The following is a 12,077-nucleotide window of genomic DNA, read 5'->3' as shown; positions in this document are numbered from 1 at the left end:
TCGGCATTCGACCTTCAATACTCGAATTTAAGTACTCGAACTTCAACATTCGGCTTTCAGTACTCGAACTTCAATATTCGGCCTTTAGTACTCAGCTTAAGTTCTCGACCTTCAATACTCGGCTCTTGGTATTCATCTGGCCTTTGCTCGAACGTCTGGCACTTTGGATTTGTTCCCTTTGCTATTCACATATGAAAATATCCTTTTGTGGGTTTGCGCTAGGGCGAAAAAGAGCAAAAACTATTTGAGCCTTGTTGATTTGAGTAGCTTTTTTCGGTTGTACAACATGTATTTTATTTTTTTCAAGGTTTTAAAATAATTTTTATAATATCCCACCAAACAACCATTTTGATTCTTCCCCCATTACTCCACATTTATTTTATAAAAAATCAAATAATTCCAATTTTATATTTCAAATTGATTGGTTTTAAAAAATAATTAAAGTATATAAAATTGACATGCAATGTGGCGATATTTCATCCACATTTAGCGATTCCATTTTTAATAATAATAATAATGCATCGCATCATAAAAATAACACAATCCGAGCTCTAATTTTGCACTCACTTCTCCCTTCCTCCAGACGTCGAATCCTCCGTCGGCTCCGATTCCCTCCTCCACCGAACGTGGAATCCACCGCCGGGGAGATTCATAAGAATCCCATCAAATTCAGTGGCTCTACACCTTGCCCTAGGAACACCTTATACTGATCAATTCAGATTGACTTCCTCTATTCAATCTCAACAAGAACAAACCATAACACAATCCGATCAGGTGTCGCGACCTCAACATTTACAGAAAGATGATTAACACCATTTAAGAGATCGACCTGTTTATGCACCCACACATTGCACACCAAGTACAAACGTTATACCTTCAAAGAGACGGCACAAACATTAACCCATGTTTCCCCCAGACTTCATAGCTGATGTGTTTCTACAATTCCAAACATTAGTTTTGCTATTAATTTCATTCTTCGAAAAACTAAAGTAAAGTTGTATTTCTCTACAAATATCTACATTAGTAGCTAGTGATTTATATATCAGTAATGTTACCAAACTATATAAGTTTATATATAATAAACTAAATATAAACTAAAGTCAATCCGCAACAAGAAAAAAATTTATAAAAATTCTATCTTTAAAATTTTGCCTATTAAAGCCAAAAGTTTCAAAGTATCATTAAAGTTTGACATGTACTTCCTACCTGTATCATTGAAAGCTTGATTGTTTACATACGAACAGCCTATTCAAGTCATATTGACATCCACGGCCCACCTTAATCAAATAATTAAAAAGAAACACTTACAGACATGTCACTTAATTTCTAAGTATTTACATATCAAATATCTATATTTTATTCTTTTATATTTATAACCCTAAATTTTTTCATAGCTCATGTATGTTTCAAAAATTTTGAAGGTAATAGAGATCAGTCGGTGCTCTGTCGTTATATTATGTCGACCATTATGGTTATATCATTGAATGGACCAAACAATGAAAATATGTGGATGACAACAATAAAAGTTGGCAACTCCTGGAGTTTGATGACTTATAACTCCTAAAGCTTAATAACTTGTAACTCACAGGAGCTTAATGACGTGCAACTCTCAATAGCTTCATGACCTATAACTCTTAGGGACAATATTGTAATTTACAAGATCACTCTATGATATATAGATAAGAGGACCTTTTTCATGTAAGGAATAGAGTATTTAGGCATTACTCTCCCCTTCTCTTATGACAATTCTTTTCAATATAGTAAATGAGTCTGAGAACCCGGGGAACCACTGGGAGCAGTCGTTGTGTCATTCCTTTCTCTCTTTCTCTCTCTCTTTCTCTCTCTCTCTCTCTCTCTCTCTCTCTCTCTCTCTCTCTCTCTCTCTCTCTCTCTCTCTCTCTCTCTCTCTCTCTCTCTCTCTCTCTCTCTCTCTCTCTCTCTCTCTCTCTCTCATTTCCTCTCGCTCGGTCCTTACGCTCTATATCTTAGGCACGATCAACCTAAAAAATCTGAATCTAACGATGTATAAAAAATACAATTGTTGAATCTGAGATTATCGTGCAAAACACACTCAAAGAATACAGTGTACGAGAGTGAGAGAGGTGAGAGATTAAAAAAAAAACTAGATTAGTCAGAATAATCCATTAACCTTTGTTGTAGAAATGACCCTATTGTTATAGGCTTAGAGGGTGTGAAGTGTACAATTACGTGCCTACCTCTGTTTGAAGTATGTAAGTCATATGACATCTTGTTCATAACTAAATACATGAATAACTAAAATAAAATAAAAAAGATCTTTGATTTGGATGTCTCATCCTTTAGTCGTCCGAGGTTGGGTCCTCGATTAGTTTGTCTGAGGGTCTTCAGTCAGCCGACTATAGACTTTCGGTCGACCAGGTTGAGGTTCTTTGTTCGTAAAGAGTGTGGCTCTTCTATCGGCTAGGTTATGGTCCTTCGGTCACAAAGCTATGGATCTTCGATCGCCCAACTGTCAACCTTCGGTCGAACAAGTTATGGACCTTCGGTCAACCAAGTTATGCACCTTCGTTCGATTGGCTCTTTTGATTTGATTAGTAGTTATTATTTCCTTTGGACGAAACAGTTGTTGTCAAGATGAGGCTAAGCCATCGCGTAGGGGGCACTTTATTATACTCCAACAGGTAGCTCCACCTCTTTAACAAAAAGCCACAAGGAGGGTTTGTATTGGTGATGCATTAGGCGCTAATGCTTGTGAAGAGCATTTGAGGTTTTTTCCAAGATGATTCGTGGTATTATGTTGAGGAGCTCGACGATTTTCGTGTCTTCAGGGATATTCCCTAGTCTTTTTCCCGAGGGGTTGTTGTTCAGTAGGTCCTGTACACACTTTCTTAGAGAGGCCTTCGTTAAGCATTGAATTTCATGGGTTCATGTTAATACAATATTTGACTTATAGTATGTCATCTTTCACCATGCTTGTCTTTGTGACCATAAGATTCCTTTGAGATTCGTGTTGATACATTATGGGTGTACAACAACCATTTTAATTTTTAAAAAGTGAAATACATGTTTTCTTAGCTTTTCATATATAGTTAACATAGCCTGTGTATACAATGTATACCCAAATATGATCATATATTCTAATAAGACTTTTTCATGGACATGTCATAGAGATCAACATATTTTATAAGATTCGGAGCCTCACGTCCAAAGAACAAATTATTTTTAAGCTAAGCCCACCTATCGAAGTTTTCAATCTAAACTCACCTACCGAAGTGATCAATCTAAGCCCACCTACCAAAGAAACCAATCTAACCTGGGATGCATCTCCATGAAAGATCATCATTACATACAAAGACAAGAATCAATCCTTACTTATGACGTCATCTGACACCTTCACCACAATCTTTTCACACAGGCACACGTGATATCATACAGAATGTAATTTTATATTTTTGTTATCTTATATATATAAACGGGAGGTCAACGTGAATCTCTCTCTCTTTCTCGTTAGAATCCTTATCGGGTTATATGAACGGTTGAGTTATTTGCATGTAAGTTTACTTGATTAGAAATTGTTAGATTTCACCACATAAATGCGAGAGTTCATATATATTGATTATGTTCTATTGATATTACCGAAACGTCTCCAAATTACAAGTTGATTTGAAAATCCTTTGCGTTATTTGTTTTAAGGAGGAACATGAGGTATTAAATGTTGGAAAAAAAATATTAAAAATATCCCATAAATTTCTGCCAGCATAAATCCCTTCATTCACGCGTCATTTATAACATTTTAATACAATTAAATTATTATATAATACAATTAAAATTTTAAAAATAAACAGTATAAATTATAAAACTGCACACTCAACAAATTGCAGTTATCGTAAACTTTCTGATTATTGATTCCCCCTGAAGCTGATGAATAGCTTGAACTCATACCTGCTATATCCTGTTATAAACTAGAAAAGATTAGAACATAAATGGAAGCAGAATTGAAGTAAATTGATGGCAGAGAACAAGCATGAATTAAGCAGGAAGATGGATAAAATAAATGGATTAGACGAGTATACTTATTGCTGATATGCAATCTCCTCCTTGTATTGTCATCTAAACAGAAGTTGCAGAAGGTTGATATACATACCACATAAAATCTGTATGCAGCAATAGATATTGAGTGTTGCGTCTGTAAGAATCCCAAAAAATAAACAGCAAAGTTTATGATAGGAAATTCTAAACAATTTCCAAATTAAAATACACCGCGGAATAAAGAGATCGTACTAATTCGAAAAAAATAAAAAAAAAAACTCTAAGTTGAAAGTACAATCAAAGTAACGAGAAAAGTGCACAAGAATTTATGTGGAAAAATCCGAGGACTGAAAAAAAAAGTATGGAGTCACACCACCAAAAATTTCACTATTAAATTCATAAAATGTTTACAAATAACTCATAGATGTTTTCTCTCTATACAAAAAAAAAAAAATACAAGACACGCTCCGCAATCTTTTTTTACCGATATAACTCAAAAATCAGGCAAAATCACTAAAATCTACCTACTGACACTTCTCTCCTTCACCATGATGCCCGGAAAATGAGGAATGAAGAAAAACTAAGCACAACCTTACGCGGCCCGAAATCAAGATTAAATAACCAATTCTCGTCAAAAAGATACCCCTGGCGCATATTCGCCGGGACATGGTGCATATACACTAAGCTCTCTGTATTAAAAGAGCACCAAGGAGGGGAGTGGGCACATATGCGCCAAATAGCTAGCGCATATACACCTGCCTTTCTGTTGCCGCACCCATATGGCGGACGCCTATGCGCCCATAAGCTAGCCGTTGCATTTTCTTCTCTGCAAATTTTCCTTTCATTTCCGGTTTTACTGCTTGCTTGTTGTGGCCTTGCCCTCTCCTTCGACTGTCAAGAAATGGAGCATTCGGCCTACAGGGAATGACAACCTGTAGGTGGTCTACGGTACTCCCTTTCTTGGCAACCTGCTGTATGAATTTGGCTATTCCTTCAGCACAAGCAGGAATTCGCTGCCCAGGAGTTATTCAGCAGTCCAAATTCGACTGCAGGTGTTCTTTGGCTAAGCAGGTGACTTCGGCAGTCCATGAGTCATTTCTTTTCTCGGATTTATCTTCATCATCTTGAAGGAGTACAGACGTTGCTTCAAGAAGAGCCTATTAGCCAAAGATTTTGTCGTATAGAGTAGTTCGAGTTTGACCCAAAGTGCTTGAGCCGTAGTCTCCCTCGACACTTCCCTCATAACTGTCACTCAAGCTCAAGATTATCAAGCTGTGAGCTCTGTCCAGGATGTCATTCTTCTCTTTCTCGAATATCTCGGCCCGCAATGTCGTTGGCCCTTGCAAAGCTTCTGCGACATCTTGTTGCACCAATAGAGCGCTCATCTTGACTCTCCACAAGTCAAAATTATTCTTTCCGGTGAATTTCTTGAGGTCGAATTTGGCGGTTCCTATTGTCGTTGTTGGATTTCTCACAGACGGCACCAATTGTTGAAGAATCATAGAAACTTCTAATTTGTGAACCAGGTCTACTTTAGAGGCCTCATTTAGTTATAAATAGTGAGAGAGACTTGTAGAGAGGTGACCAAAGGGAAAACAAATCAATTGGTTAGAGAAAGAAAAGGAGAGGCTTCAAGAATTGAACGGGAGGATCTTAAAGATCTTCTGTTAAGGTGATTCGAGAGAAAGATCATGAGAGCTCATTGATCTTAGAGATTTTGTATCGAGGAGATTCGAGAGAGAGAGATCATTGCAATATGAAAGCTCATTCCACAATGTAAAAGCCTTGTAATTTTTATTGTCCTAGTGGATTTGATGGTTGATTTCACTCTCGTTGATGTAGATCCTATGGACCGAACCACTTAAATTCTTGGGTGTTCTTGTTTCTTGTTTGCATCTTATTTTTCATGCAGTTTTTCGTTTCTTTTCCTTGTTTTCTTGCATGCTGTGGTTTCACTCTTCTTCGGTTGTCAAGAAGGAGTTCGACGTTTATTTTTTCTTCCTATTCAACAGTCCAGTTCTTGGTTTTCTTCACCACAGTTCAGTTCTTGATTTTTTTCTTGAGCTACCAAGCAATCTTATTTTTCTTCAACACTAGCACATATGCACCAATCTCAATGTCTATCGCAAAAATTGTTGGCGCATATGCGCTGGGTGCATTGTTCACTATGGTTTGGCTCCACACAACCCAGCAATTTAGATGTTGGATAGGTAAACATGCATGTTTTAAGTGTTATGTACGTAAAAACCCCAATAGTATAATTAAATTTTCAGACATTCATGAATAAAAATAGGAGATGAGATGCATTATCCGAATATCCATTTGGATAAACAGATACCTTGAGACAGTATTCAAATTAGAAACTTTATGAATTAAATTCATGAGCACAATGTCTGATTTCAACAAAATATCTTGAGATAATATTCAACAAATATATTGAGACATTATTCAACAGAATCAGAATCTTTATGAATTAAATTCATGAGCACAGAGTCTGATTTCAACAAATGTCTTGAGATAATATTTAAATTAGAAACTTTATAAATTAAATTCATGAGGAGTTATCTTTGACTATTTGCAAAACTTTAAAGCTTATATTTGATGCTGACGATCATCATGACAACTGCTAACGCACCACTAACATCATTTGATCAACTCTGCATTTCCTTCTGCGCTAATCAACCACTATCCTTATATGATATTGTCCACTCAATAATTGTCGTCGCCTATCCACCTTGACTATCTTCACCTGTCTCTTGCCTATCAATAACCATTGTCTTACATTTCTTCAATATGTTTAGTTACAACCCTAATAAGTCAACTATGGCTGTTTTTAATCTTTACATCAGTTTAAGACACATTTGGTCCAACTTATAAGTGCGAAGACATTTTTAAAAATGCTGCGATACCGTTTGGATCCCACAGTTTTACCCACTTATCAAAAAACGCGGTATCCATTTTAAACTAAACGCATACCACGGGTCGAATCCCACAGTCAACCTGCGGGCCGTATTTCAGAATAAATTGCTTGTCATGAAACTCACAACCTGCCCCAAACACACTCTTAGTTGATCGTTTTAATCAGTTAAGCTTCCTAACTCTCTTTTTTTTTTGGGCAATTACATTTAAACCACCCAATTCTAATGCATCTACAAACTTTACCTTTTCACATTATACCACTCAAATTCATATCACGTGAAATATATCACCTTTTTAACTTAAAAAAAGGGAAAAAATATTTTCATGCTCAGGTAAGTAGGAATAAATATAAAAATTGAAATTTAGATGTTGGAAATGTAAATATATATAGGAACGGAGCAGCATGTATGCAAATCTTCCTTTTGGGGTTTTGGGGGCGCTGGGAGGGTGGGATTTACATGAATGCCATAATATTCTTATGTATTTACACAAACAACACCTAAAATTTTCTATTAATACAAAGCGCTCAAGATATGGGCCGACGTGGAGCTTGTTTGTAAGGATTTATTGCTCACAAATTTTCTTGTCAGATTGACCAGCAAGCATTGATTGGGTCATGGGCATGATTGACAACCTTGACTTCTTGCGATTAATAAAAATCTGTTCTTTATTATTTTAAAGAAGTACTCAAGCAAATATACATACAGGCTATAAAAGCCAAACAAATTACTTTAGGGCATAATCAAATTATTTAAATTTTTATCATAATTTAATTTTTCATTAAACCCATGTCCAATTTGTTTTTTCTGTTTTTTCTTATTTTAAACTTATTTAAAATTAATTATCTTGTGCTATCACTAAGTAAATAATATACTTTTTTTTATTTTGATCCAAAATAAATTTAAGGTAACCTATCACACGCCGCCACTTGTCATGCCGAAATAAACCTTTTCAACTACCAGCTGCAATCTCCCAACTGCTTCTTCATCCACAACGTCACTCTCGTCTTCCCAGATAGTCAATGCCCTCCCCACCGATCTCTCTCAGATCACTCGACTTACACCCATCCACCCGTATTCCCCATGGCTCAATAACCTGTTTTTCCATGGCCCTACTCCTCCAGCACGCCCTCCACCTCTTCTTTCTCCTCGTCCCCCTCCGCCACCACCGTACGGCCGCCGTCCAGATCGCCACCGAGTTCGTCTACCCCAACTTCACCGCCTCAAGCATAAACTACATCGAAAAAGACAACATCTTTCTCACCTCCCCCTCCTCCATTTTCTCCGCCACCCTCTCCTCCGACGCCCCACAATCCCCATTCATCTTCTCCATTCTTCACACACCGACCTCCACTGTCGTCTGGTCGGCGAATCTCGGTTCCCCAGCACCTTACACCTCCGTGCTCTCCCTCTCCCCTGCAGGCCTCTCCATCTCCCTCTCCAATGGCTCCCTCCTCTGGTTCACCCCACCTCTTCCCCGCCCAATAGCCGCCCTCCGACTCCTCGACTCAGGCAACCTCCTCCTCCTCGATGATGTCAATAACTCTCTGTGGCAATCCTTCGAACACCCTACGGACACCCTTCTCTCCTCCCAACGCCTACCCGTCGGCGCATCCCTCTCCACCTCTACCGGAGATTACCACCTCCTCGTGACGGCTGACGACGCCGTCCTTCTCTGGGTAAATCAGCAATACTGGCGACTGTCGGCTGATCCTCGCTCGATCAAATACCACCACGAACCAACCTCTTTCATGGCGGCCAATGACTCCGGGCTTTACCTCATCTCCGCCACCGGGCGAGCTTCTTATGGCCTTAAGCTTCCTAATGCGAATCATCAGTTCATGAGATTGGAATCCGGCGGCCAGTTTCGCTTCCTTGATTACTCCGGCAACCGCTCCGGCCTCGCAGAAGAGCTCCTCGTTCCCATCAGCGCTTGCGATCTTCCGCTATCCTGCAGAGCGCTCGAGGTATGCACGTTACAGAGGAAAGGCATCACCTGCAACTGTCCGGTGTCTTTCGCAGGATCCACTGCCGGTGGATGCGTGCCGGCCGACAGCTCTGCTTTGGCCTCCATATCCAATTGTGCCATGGAACCAGCTTATCGGAGCTTGGGAAATGGAGTCGAGTATTTCGCCAATAAATTCTTGAAGCCTTCGAGCTCCGGCGGTAACCTCTCCTCGTGCCAGACGCTTTGCTCGAGGAACTGTTCTTGCCTCGGATTTTTCTACAAGAATTCATCTAGATCTTGTTTTCTAGTAAATAACCAGATTGGATCCCTTCTTGGTAGTAGAAACCAAGAAGTTTTTGATAGCAGCGAGGGATACGTTAAGATTACAGCGCTATCGCAGCTGGGTTCCAGCCGGAGCCCTAATCTCATTCCGATACTCTTAACCTCCATCGTTGTCTTCCTCGCTCTGCTCATCGCCGGAATTTATTGGCGACGCAGAAAGAGGATGTCTGGATATAGAACTTCCCCCAAGTTTGTAACATTGAAGCTCTGGGCATCGCCAACACGTGACAGTATCTTCACCGGCGACGGCTTCGTCTCCGGTGATCCTGACGAGATCTGCATCTTGGATCTTCCGACACGATTCACCTACGCGGAACTCATCGCCGCGACGAACAACTTCCGCACCAAGATCGGAGCCGGAGGTTTCGCCGAGGTGTTCAAAGGCGATCTCCCAGACAAAACCTCCGTCGCCGTGAAGCGGATCAACGGCGGCGCCAGCGGAATCCAAGGGAAGAAGAAGGAATTCCTCACAGAGATCGCTGTAATCGGCAGCATCCACCACGTGAATCTAGTGCGTCTCCGGGGCTTCTGCGCCGAGGGGGGTCACCGCCTCCTGGTCTACGATTTCATGAACCGCGGCTCCCTGGACCGATCCCTCTTCGTCCCTGAAGCCCCCTTGCTGGAATGGGATAAACGAATGAACATCGCCATCGGAGTCGCGCGGGGGCTTGCTTACCTCCACTCCGGCTGCGATCGAAAGGTCATCCACTGTGACATCAAGCCAGAGAACATCCTCCTCCATTCAAGTGGGAGCGTTAAGATCTCCGATTTCGGGATGGCCAAACTGATGAGCACGGATCAATCCGGGCTCTTCACGACGATGAGGGGTACGCGGGGGTATCTCGCGCCGGAATGGCTCACCAATACAGCCATCTCCGATAAGACGGATGTGTACAGCTATGGATTGGTGCTTCTGGAGATCATTCGGGGGAGGAAGAACTGGTCGATGGTGGCTGAAGGGTGGTCGATCGGGAGCACCGGCGTCGGAGATATAAGATATTTTCCGATGATTGCGTTGGAAATGCACGAGAAGGGTAGGTATTTGGATCTTGCGGATCGGAGGTTGGAGGGGAGGGTGAGGGAAGAGGAGGTGGGGAAGGTGGTTAGGGTTGCGCTTTGCTGCCTGCATGAAGATCCGGTGAGGAGGCCGACGATGAACGAAGTGGCGGCGATGCTCGACGGAACTATTGCGGTGGAGCAGCCGAGGCCGGAGGGGCTTGGATTTCTGCGGGTGTATGGGAGGGGGTTTCTTTTCTCTGGCGAGAGTGGGAAGATCAAGAGCAGCAGTAGCAGAAGCTGCTCTGTTTTCTCGCAATACCTTTCTTCGCAGGAGGTCTCAGGTCCTAGATAAATCGTTTTGTCGAGAAGCATGTAACTATATATATGTGTGTGTGTGTGTATATATATATATATATATATATATATATATGTATATATACACGAAATTTTTTAATTTTTTTATTGAATCTTGGAAATGGACCGCACTTACGGTCGATAATGATTAGGGGTAGTTTTACGTGAGATGAGATGATGCTCATATTATTATTTGGGCTGATCTTAAACAAAAAAAAAAAAAAATTAAAAACGCACCTGAACTGTTTTGTTAAATTGTGTTTTGACAATTTACGTATTTTGAAAACGCTGAAAATAGTGATTTCACACCGTGCGGTGGCAGCTTTCTGGCAGCGATATGAATTTTCCAAAAAAAAATAAAAAATTGTAATAACCATCGCATTTAACTTATGAGCAAATTATTTTTGATTAGCTTATCAACGATTGTTCAATAAGGTGCAGCTACCCCAAGCTAACAGTAAATGAATTTTTATCAACACATTATATGTAAATATATTTTTTCCTCGAGGTATGTATCACAAATTTTAATATGTTAATTTATTAAGCTTAAATTTTAATATTCATTAATATAATACTTAAATTTAATTTCATATAAAAAGATCATTAATATTAATGTTTTTAAAGTAAAGTATGTGCTATTGTGTAGGAATTTTTTAATTTAATTATAATAAATTTAGGTTTGGGTCAACATGATTATCTTTTGATTTGAGTTGAGTTTGAAGAAAAAAAAAAAAAAAAATCATTATGTTTATTTATTATGATTGGATTTAAGTTGAACTATCACCCAGAGTTGACTTTTTAACATGAAATTATTCTGAATCTAAACCACTAACTCAAATTGAGCATGAAGCATATATTAAACATGTTATGTGAGTAGTATTTGGGTCATCGGGTTGAAGTCGGGTCTGAATTTTGGACATGTCCACACTCACTACAACTAGAATGATAACAAATCTCAAGCTATATGATGGAAGAAACCCTGGATCATATTTGAGATAACGATCGCCATTGGGATATAAGAAAGAGAGATTTGATTTTAGAGAATTTCTATATTATGTTTTTTAAAGAGCTCAGTTGAATCAAATTGTAGATTAGAAGAGGTTAATTATATTAAGCTAAAAAACATCTGTCACAAAGGAAATAGAAAATATAAGAGAATTGTTGCGTCACTTTTCTATGGCACGAGTGTTGGGTGTTCACCTTGTTGTGTGGAAACTTTGAAATTTAAAGCAATCGACGACGAAGCAAATAAAATAGCATGAGAAATTCACATCAAAAAGAACACACAGATTTACGTGGTTCGACAAATTGCCTACATCCACGGAGTTGCAGAGGATTTTACTAATTGAGGAAGTTTACACCAGTTTGATCACAACGACAATTAAGGATCTCCACTTGCTCTTTCTCTTTACACCAAGATTCACCCAAGAGTAAGAACACCAAAGAAGAAGAAAAATATACAAGAGAAAACCTGTTTCTCTTCTGCCACAAGTCACCAAGAAGAACAC

At 39.5% G+C, this 12,077-nt stretch overlaps 1 protein-coding gene across 1 annotated transcript; it reads left to right on the top strand.

Moving 5' to 3' along the window:
* The first annotated feature begins 7,783 nt into the window (after positions 1-7,783).
* Positions 7,784-10,582, top strand: LOC110028815 (G-type lectin S-receptor-like serine/threonine-protein kinase At5g35370). The gene has a single exon (XM_020730816.1). It carries the CDS (start codon positions 7,949-7,951, stop codon positions 10,565-10,567), a length of 2,619 nt encoding a protein of 872 aa, XP_020586475.1. The 5' UTR covers positions 7,784-7,948; the 3' UTR covers positions 10,568-10,582.
* Positions 10,583-12,077: the final 1,495 nt, after the last annotated feature.

The sequence above is a fragment of the Phalaenopsis equestris genome, unplaced genomic scaffold, assembly GCF_001263595.1.
Source record: "Phalaenopsis equestris unplaced genomic scaffold, ASM126359v1 Scaffold000531, whole genome shotgun sequence".
Classification (NCBI taxonomy): Eukaryota; Viridiplantae; Streptophyta; class Magnoliopsida; order Asparagales; family Orchidaceae; genus Phalaenopsis; species Phalaenopsis equestris.
This window is presented reverse-complemented; position numbering and strand designations above follow the sequence as displayed.